This window comes from Taudactylus pleione, unplaced genomic scaffold (genome assembly GCF_031769625.1).
Source record: "Taudactylus pleione unplaced genomic scaffold, aTauple2 ptg000334l, whole genome shotgun sequence".
Taxonomy (NCBI): domain Eukaryota; kingdom Metazoa; phylum Chordata; class Amphibia; order Anura; family Myobatrachidae; genus Taudactylus; species Taudactylus pleione.
In genome coordinates this window covers 5,676,694-5,693,759 of record NW_028284735.1, presented here as the reverse complement: position 1 = coordinate 5,693,759, position 17,066 = coordinate 5,676,694, and the positions used below count along the sequence as shown (strand labels likewise).

The 17,066-nt window shown below is 45.9% G+C and overlaps 1 protein-coding gene across 1 annotated transcript in view; it reads left to right on the top strand.

Moving 5' to 3' along the window:
• Positions 1–8,061, top strand: part of HINFP (histone H4 transcription factor) — a 65,139-nt gene extending 57,078 nt beyond the window's left edge. The window contains exon 9 of the mRNA XM_088443822.1: positions 7,059–8,061. Coding sequence (XP_088299948.1) covers positions 7,059–7,263 — 205 coding nt within the window. The 3' untranslated portion in view covers positions 7,264–8,061. The remainder of the gene's footprint in view (positions 1–7,058) is intronic.
• The last annotated feature ends 9,005 nt before the right edge of the window (positions 8,062–17,066 follow it).

The following is a 17,066-nucleotide window of genomic DNA, read 5'->3' as shown; positions in this document are numbered from 1 at the left end:
GACTAATAAAACTCTGACCCAGCAGTCTGCATACAGTAACAGTACATCTAGCCAGACAATAGGGGAATCCTACCCCACCTGTGGATTATGAAGGAGCCATCTTGCTGGGAGTCAGGGCACTCCCTAACATGAGCAGGGACCTGTTGTCAGTGGCGTAACTCCCGGAGACTATTGAGTCATTTGCCGCCGGGCGTCAGCCCTGAAGGGAGCACCTTGCTCCACTGTCCCCGGGAGCTGTATGGAGAAGGAGCGCCGCTGATCGGCGCTCCACCTCCATTGGCGTAACTACGGAGGGTGCAAGGGGTGCGGTTGCACCCTCCATTTGCCAGGCGCCTGCTGAGTGTGTTACCAGCGGGCGCCCGGCTCCTATTCAAACCCCCGGCGGCAGCCGGAGGACGGAGCTCCCTTCGTCTTCCGGGTCCCGCAGGGCACTATGGGAGTGACGTCATAACGTCACTCCCATAGTGCCGAGGAGTGGACGCCGCTCAGGAGTGAGCTCCGTCTTCCGGGTCCCGCAGTGCACTATGGGAGTGACGTAATGACGTCACTCCCATAGTGCCTAGGAGCGGACGCCGAGGATGGACGGCAGCAGCACTGGAGCGGGGATAAAGGTAAGTGTTTGTTTTTTTTGTGTGTGTATGCGTGCGCGGTGGGGGCCCATCACTACTGGGGGCAACTGCAGGGGCCTCACTACTGGGGGCAACTACAGGGGCCTCACTACTGGGGGCAACGACAGGGGGCTCACTACTGGAGGTACTGCATAGGGGGACCATTACTGGAGAGCACTACATACATGGGCACTGCTTAGGGGGACCACTACTGGGGGCATTATATAAAAGGAACTGCATAACGGGGGCGGCAGCAGCTGGGGCTGGGGGGGGTGGTACATTTTAGTTTTGGGGGGGGGGGGGGGGGGGCACCAACATTTATCTTGCCTCCGGGCACCTGGGATGAAGTTACGCCACTGCCTGGGGTACTGGCAAGAAATCAGACATAGAGAAAGGAGAGTAAAGAAAGAGCTGAGATGAGAGAGAATGAGGACAAATAGGAAGTGAAAGTAACATTAATACATAACCTGCCTGCAGCCGGAGCACTATCCTCACAGGAGAGAAAAGCTGAAAAGAGGCAGTCTCCTATCTGCAGCTGTAACTAATAGTACATGCAGTAGTAGTTATGTGTTACATTACCATCATCAGCACAGCAAAAGTTATTATACCACTGACTATAGTGTTAGCACTCACCTCCCCTTTCCAGCTCTGCCACACTGTACAAGTAAGAGGGGTGGGCTACGCTTCCAATTATTATTTATATTATTATCATTTATTTAAATGGTGCCACAAGTGTTCCGCAGCGCTTTACAAAGTACATAGACAAATAAGTAACCATTGACTTACAATACAATACAATACAGGACATGGATAAACATTGCTATATTAGCAACCTTTATGCCCGCATAAGCAGCCAAGTGTTAGTTGCCCTAGTGGGAAGTAAGAGATGAATTAAATTACAGTAGGGAGAAGCACAAGAGGGTAGAGGGCCCTGCTCGAAAGAGCTTACATTCTTTAAGGGAGGGGAAGACAAACAGGAGTGACACAGATGGGGTAGGTGGGGAGAAAGGAAGATGTAGCAGCAAGATAGGATGAGAGCTGGAAGGCTTTAATGAAATAGTGGGTCTTAAGAGCTCGTTTGAAAGATTGTAGAGAAGTGCAGAGTCTGATGGGGAGAAGGAGGGAGTTCCAAAGGTGAGGAGCAGTATGGGCAAAATCTTGGAGGCGGGAGTGGGAGAAAGTAATCAATTGGCATGAAAGGTGGCGTGTATTAAGTGAATGAAGAGGGCAGACAGAAGAGTGAAGGGAGATGAGATCAGAGATGTAAATGGGAGAGGAATGGGTGAGGGCTTTGTAAGTGAGTGTGAGAGCCTTGAATTGGGTTCTGAAAGGGAAGGGGAGAGCTTGCAAAAGAGGGGAGGCAGATGTAGAGCGTTTGGAGAGGAAGATGAGCCGAGCAGCAGCATTGAGCACGGACTGGAGTGGAGAGAGATGGGATTTGGGGAGGCCAGCTAGGAGAAGGTTACAGTAGTCCAATCTGGACATGACCAGTGAATGTACAAGGGTTTTGGTAGCATCCTGGGTGAGAAAGGGTCTGATCTAGGAAATATTCTTGAGATGGAAACGACAGGACTGCGAGAGGTTCTGAATGTGTGGTTTGAAGGAGAGGGAAGAGTCCAGGATGACTCCAAGACAACACACTTTGGGACTAGATGAGATAGTTATACCATTTATTAATAAAGAAATAGTGGGACATGATGTTATGTGGGAGGGTGGGAAGACTATCAGCTCAATCTTAGACCTATTAAGTTTGACAAATTGCTGGGACATCCAGGAAGAGATAGCAGAGAGACAGAGATACGAGTCAGTAGAGAGGGTGAAAGATCAGGTGAGGAAAGGTAGATCTGAGTATCATCAGCATAGAGATGATAATGGAGGTCAAAAGAGCTGATGAGTTTACCTAGAGAAGACGTATAGAGAGAGAATAGGAGAGGTCCAAGAACAGAACCTTGGGGAACACCTACTGTAAGAGGCTGTGGGGGGGAGGAGTCGTCATGAGAGGAAACAGAGAAGGAACGTTCAGAGAGGTAGGAGGACAGCCAGGACAGACCAGTGTCACGTAGATCAAGGAAGTGAAGGATATGCAGCAGTTAGAGGGTGGTCCACAGTGTCAAAAGCAGCAGAGAGGTCAAGGAGAATGAGCAGGGAGTAGTGGCCATTTGGCAGCAAGGAGGTCGTTGCTGACTTTTCTGAGGGCAGTTTCAGTGGAGTGGAGAGAACGGAAGCCAGACTGAAAAGGGTCAAGGAGGGAGTGGGAGGAAACAAATGTGGTGAGGCGGTTGTAAACAATATGCTCAAGGAGTTTGGAGGCAAAAGGGAGGAGAGAGATTGGTCGGTAGTTAGAGAGAATGTTAGGATCAAGGTTAGGTTTTTTTAAGAATGGGGGAGACAAGGGCATGTTTGAATGCAGAAGGAACAGTGCAAGAAGAGAGGGAGAGATTAAGGAGGTGGGCAAGATGGGAGCAGGCAGAAGGAGAGAGGTAGCGGAGGAGGTGGGAGGGGAAAGGTGGAAGGGGGAGGACTGGATAAGGGCCTTAACTTTCTTTCCAGTCACAGGGGAGAAGGATGTCAGAGTCGGTAAAATGGATGGGGAGGGGTGGTCTGGGAAAGGAGGAGCTGGAGAGCTGGGGGACTGGCTGGATATGATGTCCTGACATAGAATCAATTTTAGATGTGAAATATGTAGCAAACTCAGTGGCAGAGAGCAAGGGGGGGTGGGCAGAGGAGGGAGTTGAAGGTGGAAAAGAGACGCTGGGGATATGAGGACAGGGAGGAGATGAGACACTTGAAATATGATTGTTTAGAGAGGGAAAGGGCAGCACTGTAGGATGACAACATGAATTTGAAATTGAGAAAATCTGCCTGAGCTTGTGATCTTCTCCACTGTCACTCGGCGGTTTGTGAACATTTTTGCAGGTATCTGGTGCATTTGGAATGCTAGGGTTGAGGTGTGGATTTGCGAGGGTGAGTAGTGATCGCCGGAGCAACAGAGTCAAGAGCAGAAGTAAGGGAGGCATTGTATAGGAAAGCAGCTTGTTCAGCGCAGGAGAAAGAGAGGATAGGGGAATGAAGAAAGCAGTGTTGATAGCTTCAATGTTACGCTTAGTGATGGTGGCTTTCGGAGGTAGAGGAGGGGAAGGAGAGAGGGATAGGTTAAAAGAGAGGAGGTGATGGTCAGAGAGACAGAATGGGGAATTGGAGTAGGCAGAAATATCACAATGGTGAGTGAATACCAGATCAAGCAAATGCCCACTCGCATGGGAGGGTGAGGAGGTCCATTGGGAGAGTCCAAATGAGGAAGTGAGGGTGAGTAGTTTGGAGGCAGTAGATTCTGTGGGGATATCAATAGGAATATTGAAGTCACCGAGGATAATAGAGGGAAGGTCTGAGGAGAGAAAGTGGAGGAGTGATGGGGTGAGGATGGGGGACTGATAGGAGGTGGGATGGGAAGTGGGCAGGTTCAGCAACGTGTTATTAACAGGAGTACCAATACCTGCAGGTAGAATATGAGGAATAAGGGGTACACGTGCGCTCCTGCTGGGTGTGCAGGTCCCGCACTGTCTCTGGGACCTGTTTGACCTACCAGTAGGTGGAGAGATGTCCGTGGTGCTGTGCAGCGTAAGCTGTGGTCCCAGATGCTGGCCAGGTATTGCGTTGCACCTCTGCGAGCCCACAGATATACGCACACACTCCCCTCTCCTGCAGCACTGACACAACACAGATATACACACACACTCCCATCTCCTGCAGCACTGACACAAAGATATACACACACACTCCCATCTCCTGCAGCACTGACACAACACAGATATACACACACACTCCCATCTCCTGCAGCACTGACACAACACAGATATACACACACACTCCCATCTCCTGCAGCACTGACACAACACAGATATACACACACACTCCCATCTCCTGCAGCACTGACACAACACAGATATACACACACACTCCCATCTCCTGCAGCACTGACACAACACAGATATACACACACACACACTCCCCTCTCCTGCAGCACTGACACAACACAGATATACGCACACACACTCCCCTCTCCTGCAGCACTGACACAACACAGATATACGCACACACACTCCCCTCTCCTGCATATTCTGTATTGCTGACATAGAGGCAAAGTTACATCAGTACATTTCCATAGACACGGGCATAAGAGGGCCTTGCAAAAGGAAGTGTGGACAAAATAAGAATCTGCTCCCCCACAACCATTCTAATTAAAATTCTTCAGTAGATGACCACACAAATATAATAACAGATCTTACTATATGCTGACACCCTAGCCCCCCCCACTGACATTACTAGATCTCCCCCTGCCACATTATACACACACACACACTCCCATCTCCTGCAGCACTGACACAACACAGATATACACACACACACTCCCATCTCCTGCAGCACTGACACAACACAGATATACACACACACACACCCCTCTCCTGCAGCACTGACACAACACAGATATACACACACACACTCCCATCTCCTGCAGCACTGACACAACACAGATATACACACACACACACTCCCATCTCCTGCAGCACTGACACAACACAGATATACACACACACACTCCCATCTCCTGCAGCACTGACACAACACAGATATACACACACACACTCCCCTCTCCTGCAGCACTTGACACAACACAGATATACGCACACACTCCCCTCTCCTGCAGCACTGACACAACACAGATATACACACACTCCCCTCTCCTGCAGCACTGACACAACACAGATATACACACACACACTCCCATCTCCTGCAGCACTGACACACCACAGATATACACACACACTCCCCTCTCCTGCAGCACTGACACACCACAGATATACACACACACTCCCCTCTCCTGCAGCACTGACACACCACAGATATACACACACACACTCCCCTCTCCTGCAGCACTGACACACCACAGAGCTATACACACACACACTCCCATCTCCTGCAGCACTGACACAACACAGATATACACACACACTCCCATCTCCTGCAGCACTGACACACCACAGATATACACACACACTCCCCTCTCCTGCAGCACTGACACACCACAGATATACACACACTCCCCTCTCCTGCAGCACTGACACACCACAGATATACACACACTCCCATCTCCTGCAGCACTGACACAACACAGATATACACACACACTCCCCTCTCCTGCAGCACTGACACAACACAGATATATACACACACACTCCCCTCTCCTGCAGCACTGACACACCACAGATATACACACACACTCCCCTCCTGCAGCACTGACACACCACAGATATACACACACACTCCCATCTCCTGCAGCACTGACACAACACAGATATACACACACACACACTCCCCTCTCCTGCAGCACTGACACACCACAGATATACACACACACTCCCCTCTCCTGCAGCACTGACACAACACAGATATACACACACACTCCCCTCTCCTGCAGCACTGACACACCACAGATATACACACACACTCCCCTCTCCTGCAGCACTGACACACCACAGATATACACACACACACTCCCCTCTCCTGCAGCACTGACACACCACAGATATACACACACTCCCATCTCCTGCAGCACTGACACAACACAGATATACACACACACTCCCATCTCCTGCAGCACTGAAACTGACAACAACAGATATCACTGAGTTTTTTGCCTCAGCCTCTGAATTGTTAAACACTCACACAGCCGGGCTCAGACAGCTCAGCATCAGCTCCTCCTCCATGTGTTCTGCTGGGGCTTAGACAGCTCAGCATCAGCTCCTCCTCCATGTGTTCTGCTGGGGCTTTGACAGCTCAGCATCAGCTCCTCCTCCATGTGTTCTCCTCGGGCTCAGACAGCTCAGCATCAGCTCCTCCATGTGTCCTCCTCGGGCTCAGACAGCTCAGCATCAGCTCCTCCTCCATGTGTTCTCCTCGGGCTCAGGCAGCTCGGCATCAGCTCCTCCTCCATGTGTCCTCCTCGGGCTCAGACAGCAGGCAATCAGCTCCTCCTCCATGTGTCCTCCTCGGTTATGGCTGGGCAGGGAATGCTGGGAGCATCAGTCTCTCCCAGCAGTCTGTGTGAACTTTGGCCGGTGAGTCAGCTGCTCTGTGCAGGGGGTGGACCCAGGAGACATCTCTCTGTAGTAAACAGACTCCCTGCCCCTGCGTCTTCACGTATTGAAGCCCTGGCCCCGCCCCCATTACATCCAGACTCGCGCATGCGCAGTCTGGGCTTTCTGCTGTGCAGAGTGGAAAGCGAGGGATTACATCTACTGTGCGGGATAGCGGGAGCTCATACCTTAATTCGGGAGGCTCCCGCAGAATTCGGGAGGGTAGGCAAGCATGGTGCAATTTACATGTTATACATTCAAAGAAAGGGGCACAGCATATGACTATATTTTATCTTTCTTTAATTTTTTGTTGCAGGTATAAAGAGCATGATGACGGGTTTCTGCGCTTGCAGCTGGTGCGATATGAAAGTGTAGAACTAACAGAGCAGCTGATGAAAGAACGTGAGAAGCAGGGGGTTCCACTGGAGGAAGCTCCCACCTGCCTGGTGCTAAGCCAAGGGGGCGGCACTGGACCTGATGGAGTAGATTATGAGAGGACTGTAGCACAAAAGGACTACTGATTACGGTTAGAATGATGAGAGTAGGAAATACTAATCCAATTCTGTAACCTGGAATCAAAAGTGACTATTGGCTCAACGAATCCTCTGATGACATTTGGTTTCTAAGTACAGTATCTGGGATAGTAAATGTTTTCTGGAAATCCTAAACTACTTCCATCTGCTACATTTTTGTACAACCTAATAATATATTGCTGCCAGCCATGTGTGAGGTATGCATTCACACTTTCATCTTACAGAAGACAGATATACTTAATGTATAGATCTGGCTGCTTGACCTTATTGGCCAGCATATAGATCCACTCCGACCCTTCATCAGTCCAAAGAACTGGGCTCCATGAGACTATCTGTACAGCTGGGTGATGACTGCATACTTGATTGCTGGCCAACTGCTTTTCCATCTGGGAACAATTGAAATCTGGACAGACCTCTTTTGCCTCACACGCCATTCTAGATTAAATCTGACCATGTTGGTATATTAAAGATTTCCCTAAATTTGTTAGACATTTTCCATAATCTGAGACATCCTCATTTGGTAGACCCCAGCCCTTAAATGGAAGCAGTCTCTTACCATCTCATTCCAGACTCCAGTGCAGTTTATGTGCAATTCAGTTTGTGTATTAAAATCCGTAAAGTTTTTTTTTTTTCTGTCATTTTTTTAATACAGGCCCTTAAGGTGCATACACACATAACAATTTTGTAACCAACGATTTTCTATCAGATTTTCCCTTGAAAAAGTGATCGATTTGTTAAAAACACTTTGTTAAAAACTTCATATTTATTCAAGAGAGATTTTATATACTGTATTTCCATGGATATCTCCTGGTGTGTGACCTTGTGGTTTATTTTCTGTTCATATTAATGAAAATAAGCTAAATTTCTTTTCCATAATTAAGAAAATTCACACTGGATTTTTGTATAAACTTGAGGTAAATAAAAAATAATAGCTTAGTGTTTCACAAACTTTTTTTTTTTGGTGCGGCCTGGCATCCTGGGACCACCCACAGCTATTGTGAGCGGCCAGGATGATGGTCGCGATGGTTAAGACCATTGGGCTTGCGACGAGACCCTTGCGGTAGGGTCTCGTTGCCACAAGCCCCACAGCTTCCAGCTCTAATGGAGACGGAAGCTCTCCCACTGACATCACTGGTGATGTCAGTGGGGCCGCCCACAAACGGCAGGCGTTCACTTGGAAACACCTCCGTTTGTGAAGCCACCCCCCGCCACGCCTTCAAAACTGGGCGAGCTGTCGATCAACATCGACAGCCGCCCCTTTTGTAGTGAACCACGGAGCGAGTGCTTTTTGCGCTTGCTCCGGGGCTCGGGCACGCGCATGCGCACTGGCACACCATCGACCCGCTTCCGAGCGGGTCTGAATCAGGCCCTCAGTCCTCAAAACTCCCAACCATCCGTGTTTTTAGGATATCCATACTTGAGCATATGTAAGTTAATCTAAGCATCTGTGCTCAAGCATGGATATCTTTCACGCCTGGACTGTAAAGTGGCTTTGTGAACTGAGTTTGTGAAACACTGTTTGTTTAAAAAAAATAATAATAATTTTTATTAGAATTTTCCAAGAGAAAGTAAAAGTAAAGGTGATACAGAAAAAGAAAGGGAAACTCAAGGGGGGCTAAAGGCAATTGCAACACAATACAACAATACAATTACATGACATTTCTGGACCAATTCACAATACATACAGAATGTAGCTCGCTACTAAGGACATAATACCTCACAAACTGAATGGAGTATACGGTCCTTCCGTAGAATATAAATGCCAATTAAACCATTTAATCAGCGGTGAATTAGTAGAAGTGGAATAGGGACAATCCAAAGTTTCCATTAGGAAATTATTGTTTAGCTTAGATATAATTAACATAATAGGGGGAGACTTATCTTGTTTCCAAAACTGGGCTATGGCGGCTTTAGTGGCTATAAAGATATGGCTTATAAGATATCTATGATATATTGGAATATTATCTGAAAACACATGTAGGAGACTAATGGCAGGGGTCAGAGAAATTTGAAGACCAGTGACTTGTAGTATTAGATTTTCTACCTCAAGCCACGGGGGGCAAATGACCGTACAATCCCAGAAGATATGCTTTATTTCACCAACGTGACCACATCCTCCAGCATAAACTAGATTGGGAAGGCCAAATCTTGTGTAATCTAGCTGGGGTCAGATATATATGGTGGAATAATTTAATGAACATCGCAACATGTGAAATACATTTAGACATGTTGAAAACGGAAAAAATTAATTGAGACCAAGCTTGTGGTTATAAGCATATGTGTAGGTCATGCTCCTATTGTAAATGAACCCGTGTTTTATCTGGCATGTCTATCGGGAGGAGTAAGGAAGACCAGTAAGGGATAACCACCCCTTCTAATGGGCGCGGAATGATCCACTGTTTTAATGCTATCTTATACTGGTAAGTTTCTCTGTTTTAGGTAGTTGGAAAATCAGCAAATCATCTTAAAAATGTGTGATCTTTCAGATTGCTGAAAAATCTGACCTTTAAACAAAAGCTGACTTACAAAATGAGTAGTCTGCTTATAAGGTTTCTACAGCTGAAGTGAAAGAGGAACTCTGTCCTTCCTGTGGGCACTGTTTGTGTATATCGATGACATAGTGCATGTACAGTGATTGTCTTTCTCAAGGTAGTAGGGAGCATCATTTGAGAGTTTTTTAAAATAAACATAGGCCAATGAGAAATACGTACTAATTAACAGTTTTAAATTATATATACAACCAGTGGATGCTTATACATTTACAAGCATTCCATTAATTGTTTGATAAAGAATTCTTTGAGCATATATGGGATAAGATACATCTTTATACAGGTTATAAACAAAGTTATTGTCAGTCGCTACTGTGGGCCAAGGATCCATTTCAGAGGAATAGAATGTGTTCTGAATATCCCGAATACAGTAACAGGCAAACAATTATTGCCACTCATGGATGTACATCAGGGGTGTCAAAACATTTTACTTGGGGTGCCACATCAAGAAAAGGTATTTGAATGGCGATAAGTTTTTTTTTTTTTCCTCACAGGTTGCCTCTCCGCTATTAGGTAAGGGTTCTTTGCTGAATAAACTAAATCTAATAAACACTAAAACTAATAAAAATATGAACTAGATTAAACGTACATGATTTTAGATTGCAATTTTACTTGCTGTGATGGGAAGCTGTATCCCCTCAGATAATGGCTGTGGTCTCTGTCCTCATATTATGGTCTCATACCATATTCTCTTCAAATAATGACTGTGATCTGTAATATCATAGAACATAGAATTTGACGGCAGATAAGAACCACTTGGCCCATCTAGTCCTCAGTTACGGTCCTGATATCTCCTCATAATACTGTCCTTGTTCCCTATTCTAAGATAATGACACTGGCCTCATTCTCTACTCCTTAGATTATGCCACGACCCTCATCCTCCAGAATTCCCCCTAATATGCAGTCCCAAATGCCTATGGTATCAATATCTAATCAAACAATACTCCCCGGTCCCTATTCTCATCAGATATTGCCGTAGTCTATTCCATTCCGACCAGATGCTGCCTTTAGTCTTTAACTTGTCCACCCTTTGTTTTTGACTGGGTAGGATGCCGAAGGCAGGTGCAGGATATCTTGACAGACTGCTGCATTCACTCAGGGGCCTTCCTCTCAGCTCAATCTGTCTGTTGAGCAGGGTGGATGAAGCTCTCCTCACTCTCTTGGAGGTTTATCGCTGCTGTTGCTGGGGTGGAGGTACAAGTGAGCAGCTGTGGATCAAAGATGCCAAACTGCAGTCCAGTCAGCAGGCCTCATTGGAGCAGGTGGGCCATAGTATGGACGCTCCAAGTCTGCAGAGCTCTAGTAGGAAGGATTCGAGATTAAATAAAAATTCTGGTGTCTTTCATCTGGTGGCTATTTAGGTATACTACCTAGCCAAAAAGGTAAACAATAGGAGGGCGTGGCCTGGTTGGCAGACGAAATTGACGTGCCTTCATCTAGCTCCGACGACTTGGCCACTTTAAAGCCACTGTTTCAGGGCATTCCCAGCACAGATGTTAGTACCCGGCTACACCCGAGTTGAGCCCCTCCCGGCACGATCTCACCGGCCACGGCCTATACCTACCTGACACGGTGTCTTCTAGCAGAGGGCCGACAACCTGTAGCGGAGAGTGTGACATCTCTGCCCGCGATTCGCCTCTCTGGTGCTCTGCAGCATGGACGCTGGCTTCTGGTCTCCCTTGCCCGCTGGAAGAGTAGCTCCATGTGTGATATTAGCGCTCCTATCCCCTGGACCTGCTGGAAGTCCGTCTTCTTGTGAGCTCCCTGGAGACTGTCTGCAGGTACATGTTGCTGGGACTGTTCCCCCTCATCGCCCCCACACTGGGGCTTCGTACTAAGGTTCTGCTAGCTAATTCAACTCCTACCTCCTGTGAGTAGTCATCAAGCCCCCTGGCCCTGATCAACTGTTGGAAAGAACTGTGCAGGGAGAGGTTGGGAGGCTTTGCCCATCTTGCAGCTTCATTACCAGTCTGCTTTACATCAACTGCTCCCCTGCTATTGCTCATTGTGGCACTATTACAGAATGTGACCTTTGTCATCTCCTACCTACAGTGCTACCTTGTTTCATAACTTCACATGTTTAACCTTGTCGAAGCTGGATTATTGGCTGAGACCAGATCAGTTTAAAATTGAATCGCAGCGACACCATCTTGCGACTGGCCGCAAGATGCCATCTTGGAAATGAGATCGCAAGACGCCATTTTGCGAATGGCCGCCCAAGCACCATTTTAGATAAACTCACATTTAAGTACATATGGCGATATTACTATTAGCACCATGCGATTGCATCTTTCACCATTTCTCATATACACATTAATACGCACAATTGCGCTGTTAACTAGTCGCATATTAGCGAATGCATGAGATCCTAGCTTTATGCGCACGCATCTGCTCCAAGTTAACTAGCATCTTTATATCAAACCCCGCATACTAACACATTACATATCCACATACATAAGCTTTAAGGGATAAGATTTAAGTTCGTTCATTTAGTATAAATGCTGTGAAATAAAGATTATTTGGTAACTAAGGTTTTATACATGCTAAGTAAGCTGTGTTTGGTTTTGTACTGATGCGTACTCTTTCAACAGAATTCCGGTATTATCGGTGTGGATATCGCATCATGCATTCTCAACTTATTGTACGCAGAGACTTCAAGCAACAAAATGTATATTATATGAACAACTGTTCGGATGTTGCATGAGGCGAGAAACCAGAGACCCCCAGTTGTTGGAGGCTGGGTTGGGTCTATTTGAATCAGCCTGTTAAATGCTCTGCAACAGATGCATCCCCCTTGGGAACCAATGGCATCAGCAACAAACTTCTCTATTGTGTTGTCTATTTCTGGGGGGTATAAATATGTGTGCTTCAACACTGGGTTTTAGTCTTCGTGCTGAATGCTGATTGACGAGGGGTTGCTGATGCCTAACATCTGGTCCGGAAGCACTGTGTATGTTTACTGTACTTGGGTCTGTATAATTCCTTTGCGCCGAATTGTGTCTGGATCAATAGTGTATAACTGACTGTACTTTTACTTGAATAATACTTTGTGCTTTGGAACTATAGATTCCAGGTCTGAAGTCTTTACTGTATGACTGCGTACGCAAATTAGCGTCATCCTTAGAAGGTATAGGAAGGAGTGTATAGAGGTTCTAATGCAGTATCGTTAGTTGGGGGCTCATAGTGAAGTCACTTACCTACTCACACGGTACATACGGTTATCGATATCTCAGCAAAGGGTGGAGTGGCCACATGCAGGGTTTACCTGCAACCGCTTTGTGCTGAAAGATCGCTATCCATTTTCGTGTGAGCCAAGGAAGCTGACTAGAATCCAGGGACAAGAGAGGAAAAACTTTGTTTTCCTTTGTTGATAGAACCTAACGTTTAAAGGGGTGCCGCAGTATTGAGCACGCGGCTGAGTCGCAGTTTTGCGCACAGTAAAGATGCACTTTTGCGTATGCAGCTAGAAAGTTGCCATATGGTTGTGTGGTAGTCGCATTATTGTGTATGCGACTGGTCGCACAATAGCATATACGTACTTCCGGTTGTGCTGCCACGTGTTTAAATAAAGCCGTTGAGGTTTACATTTTTCAATTGTTATCAATATCTGGGTTAATGTGTATTTTTCTGCGCAGGAAAAAGTATGTAATAGTGAGTATTTGTTGGACAAGGTTAAGGGTATCATATGATCCTTAAGGGCTAGGTGCAAGGGTTAGCCTAGCTGCTCGGTAAGCAGCTTACCGTTCTATACACAGTAGCAGGTGTACATGTTGTCTTTGTTGTAGAGAGGTGCGTGGAAGTAGCCTACTTAAACTTCCATAGGTGTGGAAGTTGCCTTACTAAATCTTATCCGGGTGTGGAAGTTGCCTTTTTCAAATCTTATCCAGGTGTGTGGGCGCTGCCGTTTAAATCGTCCACAGGTAAGTGAATGTATCTTGATTGTCTTTCACCAGTTTAAATCTTTATTGAAAAGTGTAGGATTTGTCTCAGAATGGGAGCCGCGCAAACAGTAGAGATGTTAGACAATGGTGTGCTGCTAATGGAAGCGCCGATTGGATCGGCCCGTCGTATTATGCATACTAAGTACAGTACTTATGCGATAAGGTATTGTGATGTATGGTTTAAAATGACGATGAAGAGTGTTAGACAGTTTCCCAGAATTGGTAGTTTTGATAAAAATGTACTGGATAATTCTGGGATCACATCAGTCTGATGCGCTCCCGAGAGAAAAAGGTCAAATATTATGAATGTTTAAATTTGTAGCAGCATGAAGGGGATGCGTGGCTTAAAAATGCGCAAGCGACGCATTGCCAGAAAATACATCCACGACGCTAAATTGCAATGCGGACGGTCCGCAAAATGGCACGCACGTGCAGCAAGGTAGCATTGTGGAGAGTATTGCCAGCAGTTCACGCTCACCTTCCCCACCTTATGTGGATGGAGGTGCAAGTACAGTTACCAAAAATACCCATAAAAATGTAACAAGCAACTTGTACCCTCTCTTAAGCAGCCATAAAGAAAATGTTTATGATGTGGATAATGAGCCTATTGTAATGTCTGCCATTTCCCATGCTGTGCAAATGATAGATGCTGCATCACCACAATCATGAGTGATGCCACCGTCTTCATCGGTAACAGCAAGGGAAGTGCTAACACCCTCTGCACCCGTAGAGGAAGTTGTTAATACCATACATAGCAGCAACAGATTAAACCCCCAGCCAGGTAACAAGGTCAAAGGTAGCAGCGCTACCGGTCTGCATCCCATTCAGACGATAACTGTTCCGAATGGAAATGCAGATGCAAACGGTGTAGTGCCCACGAGGGAAGTAGTAATGCATTGTCCTTGGACAAGAGCAGAACTAAATTCCATCATAAATGATTTCCCCGATCCCAAAAAGGAGCTAGCCAAATGTGAAAGATTTTTGAGAAATTTGGGTAGTTCTCATGAACCAACTAATAAAGATTGGTGTGTGGTGTTAAGGGCCTGTCTACCACGCAATACCGACACGACAAAATTTATCACGGACTGTGTATTGGATGGTGATGTTCCCTTAACAGACCAAGTAAACCAAGGTAACATTTCCCACATTGTAACTCAATTGGGTATATATTTTCCAGTAGTAGTTAACGAACAAAATTTTCACCATTAAGCAAAAGGAGAGTGAATCTGCAGAAGATTATTGTGACCGGGCTCTGCAGGTTATCACCCAGTACACTGGGTTAGAAAATATTAAAGATAGCACTCACCACAGGGGAATGATAGTTACGGTACTCATGGACGGTCTGAAAGACGACTTAAAGACTCGGGTTCAGACCTCACAACCTGGCTGGAGGGAAGTCACAATAGATACACTCATAGAATCTGCCATAGAACATGATAAAAATATCACAAAGAAGAGAGAGACCCAGAGTGAAAAACAAATGGCTGTCAGTATCCAAGCTCTGGAAGGAATGACAATAACATCACAGCCAACCGACACACCTGCACCCACACACACACCTGCACCTGAACTGTTACACGTCCTCACCAATCCCACACCACAGCAAACACATCCTTACCCCACATATCATACACAACCACAGGCCTCATACTACCCACAAACTTCATACCTCCCACAATACCCTTATCCTTCATATCCTTACCCATACCCACCATCTTTTCCTCTTGCTCAACTCCCACAACTATCCTTTCATCCACTTCGTTCAAAAATATGTTTTAACTGTCACCAAGTGGGACACATAAGTAAGAACTGCAAAGTGAAGAACACCACACATTAACACGAGTTTCCCATGGGTTCATAGGCAACCCCAGTATCTTCTCCCAGGCCTTATATGACTGTTTACAATCTTTTCAACCTGCCAATGGATCTGTTCTAATGTAAAATGTTTATGTTGTATTTAGGTCATGTTTAAATGATATTAAACTGTTGTGCTTTATCTCTCACTCACAGGACACAAGGTTGCTAAGGATAAACGGCAGCCATGCCAGGCTAAGGTCGAATACTCGGAATATTATCCAACCCAGTGGCCCAGGTATTATTTAGAGCAGTAGCTATTAAAAGCAAGATTTAATTGCAGGAACTTGTATGCAGATGCTATATCCCTAGAATTATAAAAAAAAAAAAAAATATAGGGGGACTCATTTTACAGGTGACGTTTCCAAGAACATGTGTAAGGTGATGGGTAATAACACTAAGATTATCCCAGACTGTCTTTTCCTTTATTTGCCCCCCCTTTGAGATACTGTTCAAACAGGCAGCCTCATGTGAAAATATGATAATGAGGTTACTGTACAGGGTCTCACGAAGATGAATGAGAATAACAGAAATTGAAAGTGTTATTAACTAACATGTCTAATGCAAACTGTCATGATGTCAAACCTGGAGAATTTGTTATCCAATTTTTTTTTAGCTCAGGTTGTTTGACGGATCGGTGGAAAGGTCCATATCTGACGATACCACATCCTCAAAGGGTGGCCGGGGAAGATACGTGGGTCCATTCCAATCACTATAGGGAGGTTAACCAACTGGTGGAGATACAAGGCGAAGACGAGGCAGATAATGTGGACCTGTCGATTGCGAGCTTGTGCCGGAAGGATTAAAAAGGTGACAGTGAGATACCTGAGCTAAAGAAATGTGTAGATCAGTGCTTCCAGCAATGGAGTGTTCTGCTGTGGTCATCCTAGTTTTTTTTTTGTTTCCAGAGTTTCTGTCGTGATGATTGGGGATACTCAGTGTCTGTGATGGAGGACCGATTGAGGAAATGGGAGCTGATGGCAGTGCTGATGGAGTGGAGTCAGGAGGAGTGCAATGCCAATCAGGGGAGTGTCTGACCAATCTTAGTACTGTTATTGTGTTACCTGGGAAGAGTAGCTCCAGAAGTTATGACCCTCACACATGTTGAAATGCTTGATATACATAAAAACACACCATCTCCATATCTTCACACGCAATATGAACACAGAGTCAAAAGAAATATGATACCACCCAAGGAGGTGATAGACCGAAAGATGGATGAAATTCTGCAGCTAAAATGGGAGTTTCGTAAGATCCATAATGCTTCAGTGGCTGAAGTAGGGGAGAAGATAGAAGGATGGGTTTCATGGCTGAACCCAGTGAAATGGTTCTCAGGTCTAGGGGAATGGGTCCAGGAAGTGATCGCTAGCATAGGCAATTTCTTGATCCTTATATTAATTGTCATCATAATGATTGGCATATGTATCTGGTGTGTTCCTATTGTGTT